Source organism: Podarcis muralis, chromosome 9 (assembly GCF_964188315.1).
Source record: "Podarcis muralis chromosome 9, rPodMur119.hap1.1, whole genome shotgun sequence".
Taxonomy (NCBI): Eukaryota; Metazoa; Chordata; class Lepidosauria; order Squamata; family Lacertidae; genus Podarcis; species Podarcis muralis.
In genome coordinates, this window is record NC_135663.1 from 81,016,212 (window position 1) to 81,042,704 (window position 26,493).

General features: G+C 42.0%; 1 protein-coding gene across 8 annotated transcripts in view; it reads right to left on the reverse strand.

Moving 5' to 3' along the window:
* SCAPER (S-phase cyclin A associated protein in the ER) overlaps nt 1-26,493 on the reverse strand; it is a 203,665-nt gene that overhangs the window by 1,567 nt on the left and 175,605 nt on the right. For 7 of the 8 annotated variants that reach the window (XM_028744781.2, XM_028744780.2, XM_028744779.2 and 4 more), the window contains 2 exons: nt 3,935-4,126; nt 446-497 (listed from right to left, as the gene is read on the reverse strand). In XM_028744781.2, the coding sequence (XP_028600614.2) occupies nt 446-497; nt 3,935-4,126 (244 nt within the window). Of the gene's footprint in view, nt 1-445; nt 498-3,934; nt 4,127-4,163; nt 4,197-26,493 lie in introns of those variants that run through there. The other variant, XM_077934571.1, reaches the window with a different exon arrangement.

Genomic DNA, 26,493 nt, shown 5'->3' on the forward strand with positions numbered 1-26,493 from the left:
CCATAAGACCCAGACAACACAGCCAATGATCAGCGATGTTACGAGTTGGGAATCTGCAACATCTTGACTATCGCTGGGCGAAGCCTACTCCATAAGAAATGCGGTTAAGTCCATGAAAGATTATGCCAGTAACAAATCTGTTAGTCTTCAAAGCACCCCACAACTCTTTATCCCTTCTGCTGTGGGCCAATCATTTCCCACACAATGCCATCAACATTCAAATACCACCTGGCAACTCTCTGGCTGCACAGTGTTGCTATGTTTTATTTGGCTGACAATCCCTTTCTTTATGAAGAGTTCTCCCAGGTTCTTTCAGAAGGCAATGGCTTCCCCTCAAGGACAGAGGCTACATGATCCATGAGGAGCAGGATGCAATCAACACTTTGGTCTGTTTGCCTCCTAAAAGCTACAAGGCACGATTGCTATGCAATTCCCAATTACTTACCCCTTTGTTGGGAAGACTGGTTATCTGTCTGGCTTGAACTTTGTGTGAAATCCTACAGAAACAAAACCCAACAATGTTCAGCACCACAGAGGGAAGATCAAACACCACCCCTCACGCAATTTTACAAAAGAGTGATGTCCTCCCAGGGGCCAAGCAAATGCCCAAGGGAAGCCTGCAAGCAAGACCTGAGGGCAACAGCGCTCTCTCCCCCCACTTGTGATTCCCAGCAGCTGATGATCAGGAGTGCAGCCTCCAGCACTGAAGGCAGGACGCAAAGTCATCATGCTGGAGGACATCCAACTAAGTCCTCTGATTTCAGTGGGCATGACAAACATTGTACACTGTACAAAAGTGATTTTCCTGGCAGCGGGCCTGAATCACAAAGAGAAGTTCTACTGTAAGACTTCTCAGGCAATGCAATGCAGCTCTGTTGCTGAACACAATTTACCAAAACAACCGGAACTGTTTCCCTCGGGAGCTGGAGGTTTTTAAGCAGAGCTTGGATGGCCATCTGCCAGGGATGCTTCCATTGAGATTCCTGCATTGCAGGGGGTTGGGCTAGAGGACCTTATCAGTCTATGTATTTGTGGAGTGACTGGAAAGGTCTCAGTGGTGCTGCAGGAAACAACAGCTTGGAAAGAGATAATCAACAACAAACTGCTTTAAAATGTTTGCAGTGGTAGCTGAGGTGGTTTTTTTGACTCAGGCATACGTTGCTGCTGTATACACAGTCAGACCACTGGTCCACTTAGTGCAGGGTTGCCAACACTGACTGGCAGCCAGTCTCCAGAGTTTCTGATCAATTAATATCAGTAACAACAGCAGCAGCAGCAGCAGCAGCAGCAGCAACAACAACTGATACCAGGTCACTTTCCTGCCTCACAGCCATTCTCCTCATATGGGGCGCTGCTGGTAATGCCACATGCCCCAGTGGTCGGGTCTGGCATGTGCGAGAGACCAGGTGCCTCAGTGTTGCAGCTCTAGTCATCTGGAATTAGTTACCAGCTTAAATCAGATGAGCTCCTACTGTCCTGATATTTAGGTGGATATTGAACACTTTTAAAAAAGCTTTACCTGTAGTGTGACCCAGTCCTATTAGAAAATATTAATTGTACAACTGTAGAAATACTAATATTGCTTTTAGTTTAATGTGTCTGTAATATTTTGTAATTTTTTTGTACACTACTTTGGTAGCTTTTGGTTGTGAATTCATTTATAAACCTGCAAACAAATAAACAGCAACAAAAATGATAAGAGAATTGCAAAGTGTCTTAGACAACAAATGAGAACAAATGGCAGTGCTTACTCTCCTGAGGGGTTTAAAGATTGAACTGTTGGCTTAAGGCTATTATGGACTGAAAAATGAATCATTTCTCTACATGGCACAAATCTTTAAATATATTATTGTGTTTTCACTGTTTGTGCACATGGATTTTTAAAAAATGGTTGTGTTCTTACTGTGAAATCTCTTTGAGATATTTTATGGGAATAGATTCCTAAATGGAACCCGACCCAACAAATTAGCTCAGTGCAGGAACTCCTGACACAAAGAATGCTTCCTTGAGATTGGATGGTATAATTAAGGCACACTGTGCTTTTGCCCTATTTCAGTCCTGTTAAGGCATCTTTACTTCATGTTCTCAGGAGTCAACATGAGGACCATAATTCTGGGCTTTTGATGCTTGGATTATGTACCCTATGAAATGTAACTAAGAGAGAATGATTCCCTAGGCAGCAGGTGAAAGCTGAATTCAAACATTCTTGCTAAAGTAATACCATCTTCTATTTTAATATAAGTAGTTTTAGGAACAAAAAGGGGGGGAAAGCTGTTGTCCTAGACAATAAGAGGAAAGATGCCATACAGCAGCAAGGTTGTAAGGGTGATGTTTTACTAATAATAAGACTTTTATACATTTTCTGTATTTTACTGAATGTTTACACAGCCCCAGATGCATGCAACCAGAACATCCCCCCCCTCCCCATTTCTTCCATATGGTAAACATTTATTTTCCAATCCTGGGGTCAGCTATCTCACATTCCCCCGCAGAGGGAGGACTCTCCCTGCTGAAATAAATAGGATATTTGCCTCAGGAAGGCGCACAGATTGTGTCTCCCCATGATAGCAAGTTGAAATTTAAGAACAAATGCATGCCTGTTTTTCATTCACAGTATCTGGGGTGGGGGAGTTTTTTTGCATTTTCTACAGCCTGTTTGTTTGTTTGTTTAATATTACTATATTAGAGTTTTGTTTCTGATGGCTAAACCATTCCCCCAAAGCTTGGGAGAAACAAACATGAGCTGGATATGTTCATGCAGACCAGAAATCAAAATGCTGAAGTACCTAAATCAATTCTCAGTAAAATTAAGCTTGATTTTATTTATGATATACTTTCCAAATCAAATAGTTGACTGCCAGCTGCTTATCTGGGAAAGCAAATAACTGCCTATCCACATAAAGACCAGCACTCCTGGGGGGCGGGGGTTCTTCTTGCAGCATCTGCTTCTGAACAGTACTATCAGAAGCATTAAAAAAAACAAAAACATTTTGCAAGCTGTTGCTGTTTTATGCATTAAAAAAATGTTTCAGGAGCTAAAATGTTTCAGTTATGTATGCATATGTTACAACAATTTTCTATATTCCTAATATCTTGAGCAGTAAAACTATGAAGCTACCTAAAAGCTGACGATGCATTTAGCCTTCAGGCATTTAGCCTGTTTGGATCAATTAACAAACAAGCTTAATTTTCTTCATTTGGCTGCAGTTGTCCAGGCACAACCCCTGAAGTTCAGCTTCCTTGCAAGCACCTCTGAGTTGGAGAGAAGGGGCGGGAGCAGGGGGCTTGGTGGGTGGCAGAGATATGCTATCAGCTATGAAGGAAAAAACACTCCACAGCTATTAATTCCAACAATTCTAAAATATGGCACATTCAGAAATTAGAAAAAATAGTAATTCCATAATATAAGTGTAGCACCTGATTTTTAAATAAAATTACAGGATGCAGAATGATATCGCAAACACGCACAATTCAAGCAAGCAGAAATGGCTGCTTTCATAAATTAGAGTTTTAAAACTTTGCATATTTAGCATAGTTGGTATACACTTTTACCAACCCTATCAATAGTCAAAATCTGTGATAAAAAGCATTGTTTCCCTATGTATATATGTACTTCCATTTATCTTTACATTTGAGTCTGATTATATAAAAATGTACACTTATAGGATTGCAGGCTTTAAGGACTTGCCCATCCATTATTAAATATAAGTTCCTCAACATTTCACTAGTCCTGCCAATTTAAATAAGAATGGAACATAATATTAACATTACTCTGCATATGTCTGCTTCTTAAGGGGAAAAACTCTTGGACACATGTTAGATCTTTCATTTTGGAGAGAGAAGAAAAGAAACCCTGGTTTTATTGTAAGTTAATGCATATTTGTTTCATAGGCACAGAAATGGCTAAGCAGAGATACACAAACAAACCACGTACCTGGATGAATGTGGCGAGTAACACGCAACTCATCTCCTGCTCCAGGATCCTCTTGTTCTGGGGGTTATTGTAACAAGCAGCTATGAGCGTGGGAAAGAGCACTTTGATGAGGCGAGGGTCGCTGAAGTACTGGAAGGGCAGCTGGCAGAGCTTTTGCAGGACAGTAGGATGGCGGCCCGACTGCACAATCACCTGGGAAATGGAGACAGCACAACATGAGAGGAACAGGGGCCGATTTCCCAGATCAGCTGGAAGGAGGGAGCTAGAGCAAAATAAGGCACAAGGGTGATAGGAAAATGTTAACAGAGAGAAAACCAAGCTGAACATGTTGATTAAAAACAAAACAAAAACCTTTCAGCTCAAAATGTTGTCCTCACAGTTTCTTTTCATGTACAGTAACTGCACAAGAGAAACTAATTTTATTTCCCCCCGATTATATTAAATTTTCATAAAGTTCACATATACACTCCAATACATAATCATTTTTTGTTTTGTCAACTTCCCACCCCGTTTTCCATGGTTTTTTTTTATTTCTCCCTCTTGCTGCACCCTATCTTCTCTCCCTTAGACCATAATAACACAACCTTACACTTTTTCACTCAAGGTGTCATAAACGAGACAGAAATATTGCAAAGAGGCGATGAATACCTGCAGGCAGGCAGGCAGGCAGAGCAAGCTGCTGGAGGGCAGGAGACAGGATTCAAAGATGGTCAGAAAATGGGAGCTGCTCCTATAAAATGCCTCTCCAGATGTGTGTTTGGGGGGGGGATGAGAGACGCCCGTGAGCGACACAGAACCAAAAAGGGAAGGAGACTGCATGCTGTACTGCAGTGGGACTCAGTATGCACAGAGTCAGAAAGATCCTCCCATTTGCTCTTTTATCTGAGTTTCTATCAGTGCCATAAACTTTAAAAGGGGAATTGTTTAGATAAATGGAACTGTTGTCATGTGAGTAGGGTTTATAACAGTACACATCTTGAGCCACAGAGTGAAGCTGCTAATGGCATCTTCCAGAGAAACTCTTAAGTTACTAGCTTCTTCCATAATGTCTTAGCAAGAATCGTCAACATCAGAGCTAGACAAGGGAAACTTGGTAAGTTGATGATGATGATGATAATAATAATAATAATAATAATATAAAAATATTTTTTATTATATATTATATAATAATATAAAAGAGCTGCTTGACCCAAATTTGGCTTTTCGGAATCTATTATAATTTTAGGACTGCTGTAAAACCCTATGGTTGCAACCATAAATTGTACTTTGAAAAACCAGCATTTTACAAGTATGCACACTTGGACAGAACAGTACTCAAATTAAAAACAGAAGGGAAAAAAGAAGAGATGGAGACCAGAGGAACATAAATTACAGGGATTTACAAGTTTTCAAAGAACTTTTAACAATTCACTAAGAACACATTCTCAGTTCGTAATGCAGTTCAGGTCAAGAACAAGATCAACAAAGTAATAGTTCACATTTTTTAGTTCAATAGGCAGAATGAAATTGAAAACCCTTCCGTGAACACAGATAGGAGCCCCTTAATTCTCCTAAATCCAAATGGAATTTTAAAGACAGCCAAATATGTGAGCAGGTACATATTTGGCATCACTCTTCTGACATCCTGAAGGGACCCCATTGAAGCAGAAGTCTTATTAAAATACTAAAAGTGTTATATTGAAACAATATTTTGACCAATGCTGCACATTCCATTTTGTATTTTAAATCATTGTTTTTGATTTGATTTTTCATTTCCTTATAAATGTGTAGTTTTAGGGGAGAAAATAACTACTCCCAGGGTTAAAAAATGGATCCTGATTCACAACACTGAAGCAACTGTAAGTGATGAGCACAAAATGTCCCTCCCAATGCCCAGAATTTCTCCTTTTATGAATCCTGAACTCCATTACATGACCTACTGAACCCTATGCCTGATTTCTAACATTTCCCTAAAACAAGCTCACAAACAACCTGAAAACATGTTTTTATCTTCCCCTCCGTCTCATATTTAAGCATGTGACAGTATCATTACTTGGAGTTAATGTTCAAGAAAGCGTTGATTTTTGTTGGTCTGGTGTTTCATTGCACCAACTGGTGTTCATGTTATTCAACATGGCTACTAAAAGTGTTACAACTCAAAGCATGCAATGGAACAATAACCTTCTTAACAAAGAAATGGAAATAGCGACTCTTCCTCATTCCATGCCAGAGTGGGGGAAAATAGCATTTGATCCAAACCACCTTGCCTCTGACTCAAGAGTACCTTGAGTTACAGTTCACATTATGGTCCAAATTCCACCTTTCTACTGTAGGGACTCAGATGAAACTAGAAGGACCAAGCAAAGTATACCTTTTGAGATGAAAATGAGGGTATGTGTGTGTTAACACCTGTTTTCAGAAGAAGAACCACATTAATATACAGCACGGGAGGCTTTTTTCTGGCTGCTGCAAGCTTTTTAAATGCACCTCTCTTTGGGGTGTGTGTTTGTTTGCAGATGATCCCTCTCATCCACTTCAAGCATGTCTCAACGGGCTGTGTGGGTGCGTGATCCCAGCCCTTGCTGCCAACGCACCTGCCAGACAGGCCTTGCCTTGGGAACCGTGAAAGAGGATGTCCACATGCAGCTCTCCTCTGCATGAAGATTCACCATTGCCTCCTGGCATGGGGCTGCTGAACCTGTCACCAGTGGGTGGGGAGTGGGGTCTGGTCCTCAGAGCCCCCAACTCTCTAATGTGTAGCTCTAACAGATGAGGGGGTTCGGCCAAATCTGCCTTCAGAGTTTTGACTCTGAAAGACCCTGGAGAGGGAAGCCTGAAGAACAGCAGCAATAGCAACTCACTCCAATATTAAAACATTAAAAAGGCAGGTCCACAGAGTTAAAAAACAAAACCCCACAATAGCAAGGGAAGGATGGTGATTTGCCAGGGAACAGATGATGATATGATAGAGAAGATAGATAGATGATAGATAAAACCAAGATTGTTTCTGGTAAAGAGGGAGAATATGAGAGAAGAAAATCTGAGATACATCCCCCTTTCCCCTAAATGCACTTATTATTTTACCAGCCATTGTGTATTATTTATCTGTATTTTTTTGTAAAAATTCTTGGCAAAGAGAAATGTGGTGTCAGAAGCAAAAGATTTTGATACTGTGATAGGAAGTCAAGTGATAGGGAATTTGTTTATTATATTTATATCCCACTCTTCCTCCCAACGGAGCCCAGGGCAGCAAATAAATGATAAAACAAACACTGTATCTTAAAAAACAATTCCAATAAAGACACAGACTGAGAAAGATATCAACTTAAAAGGCTTGCTGGAAGAGGAAGGTATTCAGTAGTTGCCAAAAAGAAAACAGAGATGGTACCTGTCTAATACTCAGAGGAAGGGGATTCCGAGGGGCAGGCGGCACGGTGCCAAAGGTCCAGTTCCTACATTGTGTGAACGGACCTCGTCTGCAGAACACCGTCCGTCAGGCATCCTGGTTCCCAGCTGCATAGGGCTTGACACTCCAAACCCAGCATCTTGAACTTAGCCCAGTAGCCACTTGGCAGCCAGTTCACTGGGGATCTGGGATCCTTTGTAGACCAGCATGATTTGAAATACCTCCACTTACTGTGAAGTATCCATGTTTGCCTTTTCCCTTCTAGAAGTTAAACCCACTGGCACAATCTCATGAGTTGGCTGAGTTACACCCAATGAGAAAAAGCAAAGTTCAACCACTTCCTCCTGGGAGGGGCACATGCCTATGTTGCAACGGGTACTTAGGGAGAGCCACAGGGTCCCAAGAAAGCTGAATTACTCTGACGGATTCCTCTTGCTTTTCAAGAATTGTGGGTGCTTAATGAATTTGCATATTATTATTGAACAAGGACCATGCTAGTCTCTGCTTCATTCCATTGTGAACATTTGTGTTAGCAATTAAAGCAGAAACTACTTAAAAGTTGAAAACGAATATTCAACTTTTTGCCTTTGTGGGGGTGGGGTGGGGACCTGTAAATATAAATACAAAGTGAGAACTGGTGTAACATGCGCAACCTGAATCCAGAAACTGACTCAGCAGTTAGTATCACAGTTTCAAACTTTGTTCTTACAAGCCCATGGGATCTAAGGGTATGCATGCCTACAAATTATCATTTCCTAAGAAAGATTTGAGTAGTGTCCTGTGTCAGGGAGTGTCTTTAAAATTATAAATCAATGCTGCACCCATGTTCTAAAGCTCTCACTGGTGCATCTTGGATACTGATGGTACCAGAGGGATGGAATCATTCAGAGGCCTGCAGCAGAGTAAAGGGAGCAGCCAAACTGGAGATTCAGATATACTCTACAACATCAGTGTCAATGGGTCATGAAGGATGTTTCTGCATAACTGCAAGTTATATTCTTTTCATGTCACTAGTTAAAGTACATTTATGCAGTCCTTTGGGAATGACAGGGTTAAAAGAATAGCCTGTATAACATCAATTTATCAATGACACACTTTGCAGTAGTTGCACCAGGGTTAGCAATCCCTCCTCTTCTTTGTTTTCTGGGATACATACAACCCTCTTCTTAAACAATTATTGCACATGCATCCATCCACACTCCACTAGATTACATGGCCCCATATGGCTTGCAGTTCCATTACCTAAAATTCTAAATCATAGAATTTAGAATCAACATCCTCCTCCCTTCATGTATTCTATGGTTTTCTTTGTTCCTCTGCCACAAATTTCTGTTCAAAGCACTGCATCTCTGTTTCCATTTTCCACCTCTGCCATTTCTCTTTGGCTGCTCCCTATCATAGGAATGCTCTCCCATGACATTCAGTGGGCTCCCGCAATGGTATTTAAGCCTTATCTTGCTTCCCAGTCCTTTCCGGAATTATCTTTGCCCTTCATCCGTGTCCCTTCCCTTCCCCATTCCTATTGCTTCTTGTCCTTAGACTGGAAGCATGTAAGCGGGGATGGAAGAGAAATCCTTAGAATTAACCAGAGGCAGATGTGGGGCAGCACAAGAACTGTGGCTGCACTGGGCATGCAGCTGAGGAGGGTGCCTTCTTAAAGGCGTGACAGCGCTGACAGCCTCTTGACCGTCCTAAAGCTCTCTGGTCTCCTTTCCAAAGCCAGGCAAGTGCTTACCAGGGTTTGGAAAGGAGGTAGGAGGGCTCTAGGACCCTGCCAGAGTCTTGCACCTCCTTCCCTAAACCCAGGTTAATTCGGCAGAGCAAGGGGTGGGGGAAGGGTGTCAAAGTTTGGCCTCCTACAGGGTTGCATATTACCAAGGTCCACCCCTGACTATGCAAAAGCCTTTGACTGTGTCGACCACAACCAACTATGGCAAATTCTTAAAGAAACGGGAGTGCCTGATCACCCCATCTGTCTCCTGAGAAATCTATATGTGGGACAAGAAGCTACAGTTAGAACTGGATATGGAACAACTGATTGGTTCAAAATTGGGAAAGGAGTACGACAAGGCTGTATATTGTCCCCCTGCTTATTTAACTTATATGCAGAATTCATCATGCGAAAGGCTGGGCTGGATGAATCCCAAGCCGGAATTAAGATCGCCGGAAGAAATATCAACAACCTCAGATATGCAGATGACACAACCTTGATGGCAGAAAGTGAGGAGGAATTAAAGAACCTTTTAATGAGGGTGAAAGAGGAGAGCGCAAAATATGGTCTGAAGCTCAACATCAAAAAAACGAAGATCATGGCCACTGGGCCCATCACCTCCTGGCAAATAGAAGGGGAAGAAATGGAGGCAGTGAGAGATTTTACTTTCTTGGGCTCCATGATCACTGCAGATGGTGACAGCAGACACGAAATTAAAAGACGCCTGCTTCTTGGGAGAAAAGCAATGACAAACCTAGACAGCATCTTAAAAAGTAGAGACATCACTTTGCCAACAAAGGTCCATATAGTAAAAGCTATGGTATTCCCAGTAGTGATGTATGGAAGTGAGAGCTGGACCATAAAGAAGGTTGATCGCTGAAGAATTGATGCTTTTGAATTATGATGCTAGAGGAGACTCTTGAGAGTCCCATGGATTACAAGAAGATCAAACTTATCCATTCTGAAGGAAATCAGCCCTGAGTGCTCACTGGAAGGACAGATCGTGAAGCTGAGGCTCCAATACTTTGGCCACCTCAGGAGAAGAGAAGACTCCCTGGAAAAGACCCTGATGTTGGGAAAGATGGAGGGCACAAGGAGAAGGGGACGACAGAGGATGAGATGGTGGGACAGTGTTCTCGAAGCTGCCAGCATGAGTTTGACCAAACTGCGGGAGGCAGTGGAATACAGAAGTGCCTGGCGTGCTCTGGTCCATGGGGTCACGAAGAGTCGGACACGACTAAACGTCAACAATAACAAGGTCCGCCCCTGAATAAACCAACTTAATTCACCAGTCCTAGACCTCTATGTGGGGCCAGAATGCAGCTTTCAATTGGATTACATATTTCTTTGAATTTTGCAATTCGATTTTGGTTCAAAATATGCTGACAAAAATGCACATTTTACAGGAAAATAAAATGAAAAGCATACACAATGCATTGTCTAGAGAAAGAATGCATATAAAAATTCATAACATATGTATAATTTAAATGCATTTTTTCCTTTTTTTAATGTGCCAAAATTGGGATGAAATGGACCCTTGGCTGAGTGCATTTGAAACTGACATGAAATATAAATAAGTTCATTTGCTCATCCTTATTCATAAACAAGGGCCCGTCTACGATGTGTCTTTGGATAGCACTGAGCTGGTGTGCAGGTGTTAAACTGATCAATACAAAGCTGAACAAAGCTGCATAGTAAATTTTGAATAAATGTTTTAAATAAAAAAACCATCAATACATAAATACATACAGTTACGTATTAGCCACAGTCACACACACCTTGGTAATATCTAGTACACTTAATCGAACACAATTTTGAAAAGCATTTGGAAACCCAGCCAGATGGGCGGGCTATAAATAACAACAACAACAACAACAACAACAACAACAACAACAACAACAATAAAATTTGAACATGTGCAAAACACTCCTCTTTCAGGCACTCCCACTCCATTGAAGTCTGAGCATTTTGTTCTCTTCTACTGGACCTACGGCTTGCAGAACCTCTTATAAATGTCTTCCCTTCTTGGTTTTGCTACTGGCACATCATTATTACTTTGGGTTTATTATTATCCATAATGGTAAAAATAATTCAATTCTTGCAGCTAATGCTGTTTGGTGCAATTTGTTATAATCTCTGAGGCTTTCCTTTAATTTGTTTACTAATTTACAACTTACTGTGTTATGGATGTTTCATAGCCAATAATGCAGAATGCACAAAACAAAACTATCCCTCCCTCAAAAAACCAAAAATAATTACTATTACGCCTCTGTGTGGCTCACTTTTATTTTGGTTCGGTAAAATTAACCCCCCCCCCACCAAATATGGCTTGTTAGCCACCCTGGTGGGACTGGGAAGCTGAGAATGCTTAATTCAATCTCTCTCTCTCTTTCCTCCATTTAGCCCTGAGTGTTTCATCTCAGTCCTGGAGATACCCGATAACCCGCCCTCGCTTCAGCCTTTAGTAGATAGCTATGCTACACCAACCAGCTGGTTCTATCAGAGTATCTTGTACTCGGCCCATTTGATAAAGACTAAAGTGAAGAAGGGATAGGTAGCATGAGAAGGTTCTCTCACTCACCAGATCTGAGCAGGTTGAAGTAGTGTGTGAGAATAATCTCTAGCTGTGCTCTTTCTAGAAAATCTACTTGCAAATTAAGGTCAGTGAAGTGACTATCTTCTTTGGGTGCAGTGATTAGTTACAGGGGAAAGGTCCTACTTGGTGGGAGCACTCCGATGGTGGAAGACTCCTTCCAGGTCACCTGGATGTCGTTTTGGTACTAGGCAAAGGCCATTTTATTTTTCCAGGTTTTTTTAGTCCTCTGTATTTTGTCTATATGGTGTTTTGAGTTCTATATGTTTTATGTTTTTATTCTAATGCATTTTACTGTAATTTTAAACATTTTGTAAGACGCCATGGGATAAAGTCTAAAGCACAAATAAACAAATCAAGCGCCTGTTTATCCTATCTCTGCCTCCTTTCTCTTTTCCTGTTGCCTTTCCTGTATTGAAATTCTAAGTATAATAATAATAATAATAATAATAATAATAATAATAATAATAATTTATTATTTATACACAGCACATCTGGCTGGGTTTCCCCAGCCACTCTGGGCGGCTTCCAACAAAACACTAAAATACAATAACCTATTAAACATTAAAAGCTTCCCTAAACAGGGCTGCCTTTAGATGTCTTCTAAAAGTTTGGTATAAGCTGCTTGGGGCAGGAATCTGTCCTCCTGTACTTTGTGAAGTGCCTCACACATTAATGGCACATGTAAATCAACTATAAAGTAAGGTGCAATCCTATATACAATTTCTCAATTCACAGAATTATAGAATCAAAGAACTGTAGAGTTGGAAGGGACCCCGAGGATCCAACGCCCTGCAATGCAGGAATATGCAGCTCTCATATGGGGATTGAACCTGCAACCTTGGCATTATCAGCACCACACTCTCACCAACTGACCTATCCAGGCTGACGTAGGTAAAGGTAAAAGGTGAAGGACCCCTGGACGGTGAAGTCCAGTTGAAGGCGACTATGGGATGTGGCGCTCACCTCACTTTTCAGGCCAAGGGAGCCGGCATTTGTCCACAGACAGCTTTCCGGGTCATGTGGCTAGCAGGACTAAACCACTTCTGGTGCAACGGGACACCGTGTCGGAAGCCGAAGAGTACAGAAACGCATTTACCTTCCTGCTGCAGCACTACCTATTTATCTACTTGCACTGGTGTGCTTTCAAACTGCTAGGTTGGCAGGAGCTGGGACAGAGCAACAGGAGCTCACCACCGCCATGGGAATTTGAACCGCTGACCTGATCGGCAAGCCCAAGTGGCTCAGTGGTTTAGACCACAACACCACCCGTGTCTCCACTGAACTTAAAGACATTTACTTCTGAGTAGGCATACTAAGGATTATGCTAATGAGCTGTACTTTATAAGAAGAAAGCATGTTATTATGCTTAGGGATTGTAGCATGAATATTTTTAATGCCCCATCCTTCCAGAAAAAGTGGTGAAGACCACAAGATTATTTATCTTTATAACTCTTCTGCTAGCATTTTTGGGCACATGCATCAATAACATGAATGATGTGATGAAGGTGAAGAGCTGCAGACAAGGACACACTTTTTTCAGTCACCTTTCTCTGAGGCTGGAGATTTTTAAGAGAGTCAAATGTGGCCTTATTTTCTTCAAATTTTGCAACACATTTTTCAGTTAAAAAACTAATCAAAGTGCATAAAAATAGGGTATTTTAGGATAAAATGCAGTTCAAAAAGTGCCCATTTAGATAAAAATATGGATTTAAATGCTACTTTGAGATAAATTTCCTCATTATGAATTTAGATACACATTTAAATGTGGAGTTTCACACTGTTTTACCACACCCACACAAATGCTGAAATGGGATGGAATAGACTTATGAATGAACACATGCAGAACTGTTATGGACCAGAATCCATTCCAAGTATATCCGAGGTCTTCTGATTCCTCAAAAAGCACCTGCAGAGTTGCAATGTGTATATTAATTGAAATGTAATAATTAGCCGTCTAAAGCCAGATGATCTATGAAAAAAAGTATTTCAACAGTTGGCAGCGGCAACAGTCTGGTGTCAGAAGAGGAAGCACAAAAACATTAATTTAATCTAATGTCAATACAGGGCACAGCATGAAACTTCAAGTATGAAATCACCAATAGCAATTCTATTGCCTCTGCTAGATTCAGCCAAAAAACCCCACCACACATACATTGGAAGATCTGTTGTGGTTGAGTCCAGCAATCTGTAATATGGACAGTGCTGAGAGTTAAGGTACAGGTAATTGTTGGAGCCGCACATCCTCAAATGCAGATGGCAGAGCATATAGGTTGGTTCTGTCTGTGACTGTCATTTCTCTTTCAGTTCTTGGAATTTTATCCATGTCCAGCCATGATGGCACTGGGAGCTGTACAACAATGTAAGCTTGTATTTGTTGGGAGGAGGTTATCACTACAGATACAACGGGCTGAGTTCCGTTAGATTCAGGTTTGTATAAGATGTGGATTATAAATCTGATTCTCACTGCTGGGATGGAGATCTCTAGCAAAAAGAAATACAGACAGTGGACTAAAGGTGAGAGTTGGACACTCTTTCTAACTAAACATACACACTTGGTAAGGTTCAAAGGGCATTTTGAGAATGAGAATTTGTTTTCTCTTCAGACAGATGACAGAAAAATGTTCCCACTGTTATTTCAGTGTTCTCATTATCTTTTGTAGTTATCAATTAAACAGCTACAGCAGAGTAATTCACAGAGGACATCACATGTTATTAAAAGCGTGAGTGAACTGGGTGGACTTTGCTGGATGCCTAAAAGTTATAAATGGTTGAATCTGCCGAAGGAAATAATTCTACTATGGGGTGATGGATGGGCAGCTTTGTATGGGAGAAAGTGGTCCTTCAGTAGATGCAACTGGTTCCGTCTGCTGTATGTTTTTCTAACTTTTATATTCAAAAAGGAAAGTCCCTGCTGGAGACACAGAATATTTCTATACCAGCATTTTCAGCTTATTTCATGTGCTATAGCTGTTGATTCTTGGGGGGATTGAACTAAATGCTGCAGAAACATATTCTTTGCACCGGAGTTGAATTCTATGTTGAGTAAAGTGCCAAAACACACTCTTTTCTACTCGACTGTGCTCTTCTGCAGCTATTTATTCCCTATCCAGATGCTAGTCTCTTAGGGATGCTCAAGCTAAAAAGCTAATGGATCTAAAAGGCCACTGGCTGCCACTCTCAAATCCTGCCATACAAATGGGAACATGACCATTAGGAACAGTTCAGCTGCTGAACTCTCAGTGAGGAGTTTGGGGATTCTGACTATTTCCTTTTCCACATATTGGCTAAATAAAGGAGTTAGAGAGAGAGAGGGAGAGAGAGAGAGAAATTGCAGCAATCACCAGCCACTGCAATTTGTGCAGAAAGCAAAGACACATAAACACATGCAGATAAAACTGCAAAACTATTTATTTTTTTAAAAAATTAAAACTCATAATCATCGCCATTATTTTTATGGCGGTCCCCAGAAATTACATGGTCTTTGCTGTCACCAGCTTATCTTGACCCATAAGGGGAAAGTCACATCATAATCAGCTGAACACCCTGGATGAGATAGCTATAATGGGTGGATTAACTCAACCTTGACCCTCCAGATGTTTTGAGACTACAATTTCCATCATCCCTGACCACTGGTCCTGCTAGCTAGGGATCATGGGAGTTGTAGGCCAAAAACATCTGCAGGGCCAAGGTTGAGGAAGCCTGCCTTAGCCTGTGCCAAAAGCAAAGCGGCAGCGCTGGAACCAATGTTTTAGCGTGACCATCATGCCAACATATACCATTCTGAAGCACTAATGAAGAAAGTTCTTCTATATTTTAAGATCCTGTAGACAAGATGCCATTGTATCAGGAGGAGTATTTCAAAGACAGTCATACCAGGGAGTGTAAGAGTTTCAAAGCAACAGGAACTGAACTTCAGCAGTATATGGTTTCTAATGGCACAAAACCCCATTTAACAATTAAAATGCTAGAGTCTACGGGAGACTATTTATAACGATAAAAGAAGTTGTTTCTTGAGTATGTCCCTTTCAAGTCAGATCTGCCTTATTTCTTTGCTACTCTATAAACAAATCCCAGACTGTAAGTGTTTAATCAGAAGGGCATGTCACTGCTTAGGTCAAGCTCCGTACCTTCCCATTTCTCGGGCTCCACCATTCGGAAAGCTCTGATTTTCCGGGCGGGGGGCAGGGGGAGTTCTTAGTTTTCATCTACTATTTATCTTGTGCCCCCCCCCCCCAATGGTTTTACAGAACTGGCAATTGTACTATTTCAGGGGATTAAAAGATTATTTAAAAAATTGAATGCTGGTTTAAATCCCGCCCCCTGTGCTCAGTATTTTGAAAAAGACAAGACTTCAAATTGAATGCCACTGAGAGAACATGCAGTTGAAAAGTCAAGCTTATCTTCATACTTAAATCCACCTTCCAAAATAAATTATATTACCATATTGGCCCAAATATAAGCCACACTTTCCCCCCAAAGTTAGGGTGCAGCTTATATTCGCGACCTTAGGGTATGCAGCCAGGAACACGGGGCAAACAGCACCAGGAGCGCGGCCAAGTGGTGCCCGTTCCCCGGGAAGCAGGAGAGTGAGGAAGGGGAAAGGACGCCGGCAACGCAGCACGGCCCCCCCCACCCCCCAGGATGCAGTCAGGAGCAGCGAGGAAGGGAGCAGCTTATATTCAGGTATTTTTTCTTTTCCCTTCCAATTTTAAAGGTGTCTTATATTTGGGTGCGGCAGATATTCAGGCCAATATGGTAAGTCACGAAAAAGAAATAGCTGTCTATATATACACTGAAATACACATTATAAAATCTTTTTGCTCATCTCTAAACCTGCAGGCTCTGTGCACTGAAAGCAGCATCCTAAGCACGTCTACAAGAAAAAACAAATATCAGTAATATTTTTTATAATAATTGACTAGCCCATAGCACCAGGAGGAAGAGGACGAATCCTTATTCCTGTCTCACTATTCCCATTAAATTTGCATACATTACCCCCAGTCACTGTTTGGCCCCCAGGAGGAAGGGCAGCATGTACATGGGCACCCATACACCCCTCTTTAGGGCTAAATACAAGCACTAGGAAAGCAGCATGAGGAAAAAGGAATAAAGCTCCCTTCCTTTCTGCTGCAATGCTAATCCAATTCAGCCCCCCCCCCACTCCATGACTGGCATTGTACTTTTTTCATTTAAGAATGAGGACTATCATAATAACAGATCTCCCCTGCCATAGGCAGTAATACTGATTTATTTACCACTTCCACATTTTTAAAATCCATTGTAAAACAAACAAACAAAGAAAGCCAGTATTGAAAGAACCAAATGAATTTCTGTAGAACTTGGCATTCCAAGTGAATGTGTTTGGGACTCCAGTTAAAGGTCACAATCCTGCATGCAACAGTATGTGCAGCCTGTTTTTGTGTACAAGTAGGTGTTCCTAAATTTCACTGACTTCAAACAGCCTTAACAGGGGTGGGATTGCAGCCTAAGCCTGTAAAACAAAGAAAACTGTGACACCTTTTAAACATTGTTTAAATAGCCAGCTTAATAAAATTGAAAGGATAAACAGCCCTGCATTTAAAACAGATAAACTAGTTCTAAGAGAAATGGTATATAGATAAGTAACAGATGTAAGAAAATACACAGCCAAAGGGGGAAGGGAGGGAAGGAAAGAGAAAAAAGCTTGGAAATGGACACACACAAACAAAGAGAGAAATATTTTCCCCAGGTTCTCCGGTTATAAATATGGGCAAGTATCTGTGCCTTCACTGGCTGCTCTGCAGACGTCCAGCTCTTCTAGTTCTTGTGTGAATGCCATGGGGAAAAGCAGAAGGGCTACAGAGACTATTTGTTGTTGTTGTTTAGTCGTTCAGTCGTGTCCGCCTCTTTGTGACCCCCTGGACCAGAGCACGCCAGGCACTTCTGTCTTCCACTGCCTCCTGCAGCTTGGTCAAGTTCATGCTGGTAGCTTCGAGAACACTATCCAACCATCTCGTCCTTTGTCGTCCCCTTCTCCTTGCGCCCTCCATCTTTCCCAACATCAGGGTCTTTTCCAGGGAGTCTTCTCTTCTCATGAGGTGGCCAAAGTCTTGGAGCCTCAGCTTCAGGATCTGTCCTTCCAGTGAGCACTCAGGGCTGATTTCCTTCAGAATGGAGAGGTTGGATCTTCTTGCAGTCCATGGGACTCTCAAGAGTCTCCTCCAGCACCAGAATTCAAAAGCATCAATTCTTCAGCGATCAGCCTTCTTTATGGTCCAGCTCTCACTTCCATACATCACTACTGGGAAAACCATGGCTTTAACTATACGGACCTTTGTTGGCAAGGTGATGTCTCTGCTTTTTAAGATGCTGTCTAGGTTTGTCATTGCTTTTCTCCCAAGAAGCAGGCGTATTTTAATTTTGTGGCTGCTGTCACCATCTGCAGTGATCATGGAGCCCAAGAAAGTAAAATCTCTCACTGCCTCCATTTCTTCCCCTTCTATTTGCCAGGAGGTGATGGGCCCAGTGGCCATGATCTTAGTTTTTTTAATATTGAGCTTCAGACCATATTTTGCGCTCTCCTCTTTCACCCTCATTAAAAGGTTCTTTAATTCCTCCTCACTTTCTGCCATCAAGGTTGTGTCATCTGCATATCTGAGGTTGTTGATATTTCTTCCGGCGATCTTAATTCCGGCTTGGGATTCATCCAGCCCAGCCTTTCGCATGATGAATTCTGCATATAAGTTAAATAAGCAGGGGGACAATATACAGCCTTGTCGTACTCCTTTCCAATTTTGAACCAATCAGTTGTTCCATATCCAGTTCTAACTGTAGCTTCTTGTCCCACATAGAGATTTCTCAGGAGACAGATGAGGTGATCAGGCACTTCCATTTATTTAAGAACTTGCCATAGTTTGCTGTGGTTGACACAGTCAAAGGCTTTTGCATAGTCAATGAAGCAGAAGTTCTTTCTGGAACTCTCTAGCTTTCTCCATAATCCAGCGCATGTTTGCAATTTGGTCTCTGGTTCCTCTGCCTCTTCTAAATCCAGCTTGCACTTCTGGGAGTTCTCGGTCCACATACTGCTTAAGCCTGCCTTGTAGAATTTTAAGCATAACCTTGCTAGCGTGTGAAATGAGTGCAATTGTGCGGTAGTTGGAGCACTCTTTGGAATTGGGATGTAGACTGATCTTCTCCAATCCTCTGGCCACTGCTGAGTTTTCCAAATTTGCTGGCATATTGAATGTAGCACCTTAACAGCATCGTCTTTTAAAATTTTAAATCGCTCAGCTGGAATACCATCACTTCCACTGGCCTTGTTATTTGCAGTGCTTTCTAAGGCCCATTTGACTTCACTCTCCAGGATGTCTGGCTCAAGGTCAGCAACCACACTATCTGGGGTGTACGAGCCATCCATATCTTTCTGGTATAATTCCTCTGTGTGTTCTTGCCACATCTTATTGATGTCTTCTGCTTCTGTTAGGTTCTTACCACTTTTGTCCTTTATTATGGTAATCTTTGTACGAAATGTTCCTTTCATATCTCCAATTTTCTTGAACAGATCTCTGGTTCTTCCCATTCTGTTGTTTTCCTCTATTTGTTTGCATTGATCGTTTAAGAAGGCCTTCTTGTCTCTCCTTGCTATTTTTTGGAAATCTGCATTCAATTTCTTGTATATTTCACTATCTCCCTCGCATTTTGCTTGCCTTATCTCCCCCGCTATTTGTAAGGCCTCGATGGAAAACCACTTTGCTTTCTTGCATTTCCTTTTCATTGGGATGGTTTTCGTTGCTGCCTCCTGTATAATGTTAAGAGCCTCCATCCATAGTTCTTCAGGCACTCTGTCCACCAAATCTAAATCCTTAAACCTGTTCCTCACTTCCACTGTGTATTCATAAGGGATTTGACTTAGATTGTATCTTACCAGCCCAGTGGTTTTTCCTACTTTCTTCAATTTAAGCTTGAATGTTCCTATAAGAAGCTGATGATTTGAGCCACAGTCGGCTCCAGGTCTTGTTTTTGATACCTGTATAGAGCTTCTCCATCTTTAGCTGCAGAGAATATAATCAATCTGATTTCGATGCTGCCCATCTGGTGATGTCCATGTGTAGAGTCGTCTCTTGTGTTGTTGGAAAAGCGTGTTTGTGATGACCAGCTTGTTCTCTTGGCAGAACTCTATTAGCCTTTGCCCTGCTTCGTTTTGAACTCCAAGACCAAACTTGCCAGTTGTTCCTTTTATCTCTTGATTCCCTACTTTAGCATTCCAATCCCCTGTAATGAGAAGAACATCCTTCTTTGGTGTCAATTCTATAAGGTGTTGTAAGTCTTCATAGAATTGGTCAATTTCAGTTTCTTCAGCACCAGTAGTTGGATTACTTGGATTACTGTGATGTTAAAAGGTCTGCCTTGGATTCATATCGAGATCATTCTATCATTTTTGAGATTGCATCCCAGTACAGCTTTCACCACTCTTTTCAGAGACGATTAGGATGAATTATTTTCTGGCATTAGCCTATCTTTAATTGTACCATGTAGTCACACAGCATATTCTTTCTGTGAGCTGCTTAAACATGAGTGAGCAGAGTTTTCAGTGCCCTAGTGATTTCACTAGTGAAATAGATTCGTTTTCTTTTTTGTTGGAATTGTCTGCATTTGGACCTTCAATATTTCAAAACTTCCATCCATCTTGGACTCCCTTCTCTTTGAGTATTTCTGACCACGGGATCTCACCTAGTAGCTCCTTAAGCTTTTTGAATTCAGACAGCAGGTGTAATAAAAATATACAATTTTTAAAAATACATGCCATGCAAACAAAGAGACTATTTTTTAAAAGGAGAACAGAGTGTGGATAGGAAAATGAGTAATTCCAAGAACAGTTCTTCCACATGGTCACAAAAGGATCTGATGGAATGGACAATACAGGAGATAGGTTTGGGAGGGGAGGGTCAAAATGGCAACTGGCCCCAACCAGGTCAACAGAGAAGGCTTCAGTGTCTCATTTCTGCTTCTGATTCAGCCATGAAGAATGGCGGTGAATGGAGACAACCCTGGAAAGGGAGGAGCCAAATGGTTCTAACTAGGCTGTTGGGGAAGACCTCACTTAGCCTCTAACCACATAGGAATTAATGAGAGCTACAGTGAGGGGGGAAAGTATTTGATCCCCTGCTAAATTTGCCCGTTTGCCCTCTGACAAAGAAATGCCCAGTCCATAATTTTAATGGTAGGTTTATTGTAGCTGTGAGAGTCATAATAACAACAGGTAAACCCCCAGAAACCCAGAAGACAAAAGTCAGAGATTGATGTGCATTATAATGAGTGAAATAAGTATCTGATCCCTTTGCAAAAGATGACTTAGTACTTGGTGGCAAAACCCTTGTTGGCAGTTACAGAGGTCAGATGTTTCTTGTAGGTGGCCACCAGGTTTGCACACATCTCAGGAGGTATTTTGTCCCACTCCTCTTTGCAGATCCTCTCCAAGTCAGTAAGATTTCGAGGCTGATGTGTAGCTACTCAAACCTTCAGCTCCCTCCACAGATTTTCGATGGGATTAAGGTCTGAAGACTGGCTAGGCCGCTCCAGGACCTTAATGTGCTTCTTCTTGAGCTACTCCTTTGTTTTGGATCATTGTCATGCTGGAATACCCATCCTTGACCCATTTTCAATGCCTTGGCTGAGGGAAGGAGGTGCTCACCCAAGATTTGATGATACATGGTCCTGTGCATCCTCCCTTCAATGTGGTGAAGGTGTCCTGTCCCCTTAGCAGAAAAACACCCCCAAAGCATAATATGTCCCCCTCCGTGTTTGACAGTGGGGATGGTGTTCTTTGGGTCGTAGGCAGTGTTCCTCCTCCTCTAAACACGGCGAGTTGAGTTGATGCCAAAGAGCTCGATTTTGGTCTCATCTGACCACAACACTTTCACCCAATTCTCCTCTGGGTCATTCAGATGTGCATCGGCAAACTGTAGACGGGCCTGTACGTGTGCTGTCTTGAGCAAGGGGACCTTGCGGGCTCTGCAAGATCTCAGTCCTTCACGGCGTAGTGTGTTACCAACTGTTTTCATGGTGACTATGGTCCCAGCTGCCCTGAGATCATTGACATGTTCCCCCTGTGTTCTGGGCTGCTTCATCACCATTCTCCTGAACATTGCAACTCCACGAGATGAGATCTTGCATGGAGCCACAGACTGAGGGAGGCTGACAGTTATTTTGTGTTTATTCCATTTGCGAATTATTGCACCAACTGTTGATACCTTCTCACCAAGCTGCTTGGCAATAGTCTTGTAGCCCAGTCCAGCCTTGTGCAGGTCTACAATCTTGTCCCTGACGTCCTTGGACAGCTCTTTGGTTTTGGTCATGGTGGCTACTTTGGAATCTGCTGGATTGATTGCTTCTGTTGACAGGTGTCTTTTGTACAGGTACAGTAATGAGCTGGGCTTACAGGTAAGACCTCTCCCTTACAGCAGGAGTTTCTAATCTTAGCTCATTACATACAGTGAAGATACCAGGTAGCCTGACATCTGGCTGGTTGATAGGGGATCAAATACTTATTTCACTCATTATAATGCACATCAATCTCTGACTTTTGTCTTCTGGGTTTCTGAGGGTTTTCCTGTTGTTATTCCGACTCTCACAGCTACAATAAACCTACCATTAAAATTATGGACTGGTCATTTCTTTGTCAGAGGGCAAACGGGCAAATTTAGCAGGGGATCAAATACCTTTTCCAATCACTGTAGATAAATATACAAATTCAGTGAATGCGGACTGAAATCACTATCAGAAAAAAACCCCCCAAATGGTGGATATGTCCATCCATTGTCTCTGAAAATTCATAATATAGCTTTCTGCAATGTTATTTTTCTAGAAAAAGAAGTGCTGGAACTCACAATGAACACCTCCCTTGTTCTCTTGAATGGCAATGGCGCCACCTGAGAGGGGCCGGAACTGAGGTCCAGTGAGTTCTGGCTGGAAAAAATCCCTGGCTTTCTGAGATCTGTTGGATTAGAATATCCTAAACACAGAGCAAGTCAGTTTTTCTGCCTTGCTGAATCCACTATACTCAGAGAGAAAGCCGAAGATTTACAGCCTATAAAGCTGTCGCATGGGTCAGAACAGAAGGCGGCTCTCATCATCATGTCAGGGCTGACTTTTTTTAAAATTACTGTTTGATGTCAGGATTGCCTTGAAGGGAAAGGAATGACAGGCTTGGTTACAGGCCTAGCAAGTAAAGGCAGGATTATGGACTCCAAACTTTTGAAAATTCTGGTATCTCTATGGTAGTTTTTGTTATGTGAATGGTGCCACAGATCCCCTGGGTGGGCTGTGCAGATTCCCCGGGGTCCACAGACCACCGAATGGGATCCACTGCCTAAATTAAGCTATTTAGTTGTAAAAACTCTAGTGTTTAAGGTTTATCATCTTGCCTCACAAGAAATGACATATTCAATGGAATTACAGTGGTACCTCAGTTTAAGAACAGTCCGGTTTAAGAATGATTTTGTTTACAAACACTGCAAAACCGGAAATAGCCTCTTGGTTTGAGAACTTTACCTCAGTCTAAGAACGGAATCCGAACAGTGGAAGGGCACTGGCGGCAGGAGGCCTCATTAGGGAAAGCGCGCCTCGGTTTAAGAACAGTTTCAGTTTAAGAACGGACTTCCGGAACGGACTAAGTTCGTATACCGAGGTGCCACTGTATGCCTAAAAAAGACTGGTTTTTTTTACATTGCCTAACTGTTGCTATTGGCAATCGCCACTTTCTTCTGAAAGGCAACTAGTAGGCCAGAGTGATTATTAGTTATATCCTGCAGAATAAGACTACAGCTAATGGAAGAAAATATGATCCAATGAAGGTATGAGTTTACATCACCACCTCCACCATTAAATATATAAAAAAGTTGTCCAGTAGCACCTTAGAGACCAACTAAGTTTGCATGCACACGAAAGCTCATACCAGGAACAAACTTAGTTGGTCTCTAAGGTGCTACTGGACAATTTTAAAAAAAGTTTTAAAATATATTTCTACTGCGTCAGACCAACACGGCTACCTACCTGAATCTATCTGCCATTAAAGTTATTTATGCACCAGCTGATTTTAGTGTTTGTTTGTTTAAAGAAACAAGAGTATGCCCATTTCACATAAAATTCAATTTTCAGTTACTTAGTACCTTGTAAATGTCTAAAACGTAACCAAAATGCATCCCGTTCTGTGAGCATCTTTTACAACAGTAGTGTAAACACGGGAGGTTGGATCCCAAGAAAGTAACTTTATGATCCCACCCAGTTTTGGGTATAAATGAGATATGATGAGGTCTCTCTTAACGAAATGCTTCCATCAGATGTGCTGATGATGCCCAAAGTGTTCCATTGCAGTTCTGCACTGAACTGCTCATTAAATCTAACAGCAAATTATTCTGAATATTTATTCACATTCGTTCCAAAAGATTGTTTTCCAATCAATATTTTAAATTTAGAGAAATGTAGTTTAAAATCTTTTCCCAAGCCACTAATTCTGAGTCAGTCTGTATCAAATACACAATTCAGAACAATAACATTTGTGCATTGCATTTCCAGAGTCTTGGAGCTGTAAGGCTGACAAAAAAGAGTAAAACACAAGGCGGATGTTTTATGTTGAAGGACTATGTTGTCGGATTTATGATTTGGGGCATTGTGGGACAAATGAACCGTGCCAACCACATTTGCATCCCGTCATGCAAGTTCATGTGTCCAAGTACTTCAATCTGCAAAGATTTGCCCAATTACAAAATATTTGTAATGGATATGCAAAGGCTTTTTTCTTTTAAAATTCCCAGTACAGTAATGTGGGGGAAGCCAGCTCATCTGTCATTCATGTTAATTTAATTATCAGACCACATTCAATATAAAATGCAAATGAGTTCAACAGTTGATAGCACATACTAATTGTGTTCATTAATTAGATCAGATAGCAAGGAAAAACCAAAAGTGCCACAAGTTGCAAGAGGGTTGTTAATTAAAGACAACATTTTGAATTAGAAACTGTAATCCCACAGTAAGCCCCTGATTGGCTTACCCAAAGGCAGGAGCATTACTCTTATTACTCCGGTTTCACTTGTACACCCATCCATGGTATCGTGGGACCTGTTAAGCCAACAGAATTAATGGTGGCTAATAAAGTGTGGGGATTCTGCCAGATTTGCAGGTGGCAGTGTGAAGAATGCGGAGGAAATCCTGGCCACCAAACAGCTGACTTGGGGGCAAACAGAGGCTGAACCTTCCCTTTCTCTCTGAAACAACTATGTGTGCATCAGTGTGTGTGTGTGCGCGCACAAGCGTGCATAGTTTTGGGGCTCAGAATCTGCTATGAGCTGCCCTCCATAGTTGGAGCAGGGCGGGGGGATAGTACATGTTTTGCATGCAGAAGGTCCCAGGGTAGTCTCTGGCATCCCCAGGCAGGGCTGAGAAAGGCCTCTGTCTGAAACTTTGGAGAGCTGTGGGCAATCAGAGTAGCTAATCCTGAGCCAGCTGGCCCAGTGGTGAGGCAGCTTCCCATGTTCCACTAGGGAGGGGGAGGACTTGGTCTTCTGACCCCTTTAAGGCGATGAGTAAGGAAGAAGGGGAGGAGGATGCTCAGAGTCCTTTTCAGAGCCTTGGCCAAAAAAGGGAGAAAGGATTGGCACTCTAAAAAAGAAAGCGCTGCTAAAATCCCCCCTCCCAAATCTGCCTTCCCACTCTGAAATGTGCTCAAGGCTACTGAGGAAACAATCAAATCCAGACCTCTATTAATAAATATATATGGAACTATACATCTACCTGTAAACCGTGATCCTCTGATTAAGGGCTGTACATAAATAAAAATAATTAAAATACATACATGTCTACTGAGGGTGAGAAGTTCACACAACAAAAATCTCTGCAAAGGGGGCACAGTTTTCCAAAACATGACAACATATGTCCATGCAGCTCTTATAACCAACCATAGATGGAGTAACCAAGTGATTGTTTTAAATCTGCATCTTGCCCTTATTGCCCCAATGCTGCCGAAACATCAGAAAAGAGAAGCTTCCCATCCAGACACTAGCAAGGCCCAGATCTGTTTAGCTTCTTAAATGGAGCTATGAAGCACCTAAGGATCTACTTTATTTTATTTACTATTACATTTATACCACAACTTTCCTTCAAGGTGCTCAAGGTGGCGTCTGTGGTTCTCCCCCTCCTCATTCAATCCCCCATTGATCCTGTGAGGTAAGTTACGCTGAGAGACTGCAAGTGGCCCAAGGTCATCCAGTGACCTTCATGGCTAAGTGGGGATTTGAACTCTGTGCTCTGCCAGGTCTTTACATCACACTGGCTCATGGCCTCAGCCCCTCGCGCTATACAGACTGCAAAGCCTTGCAGCAATACAGCCTCTAGCACTCTGAGACGAAACACAGCCTCAGACTCTGCCTCTTGGCTGCCCTCACAAAGGCCATCTGCCATGGTGGCACAGTGCCTACTTGCAAGGTGGTCAGACCTTTGCCTCGGGGCACAAGTGTCAGCAGTGATGAGCACAGAATGGACTTGTCTTGGGAATCTCTGTTGTCTGCTGTTCCTGGCACGCTCGCACGGCCCAGCCCTTTCTAATGAGCCACATCTGTCGCTAAATTTCTGCCAAAAATAAAATAAAAAAGTTAACCTGTAAGAGGAATTTTGGCACTTCTGTATGCCAACCAGGCCACTTTTATTTTGCAATGGGAATTCAAAGAGCGCAGTCCTGCCTCTTGGGAATTCAGCATGAATGCATAACAAAAATACGGTCAGAAGGGCGTGTGGAAGGAGGGGCAGAGGCCTGTTTCTGGAGCCTGCTTCCCTGGAGTTAAATGATGCTCCATATTCCAAAATGCTGCTTTTAGCTCTGGAGTCAGCATTCC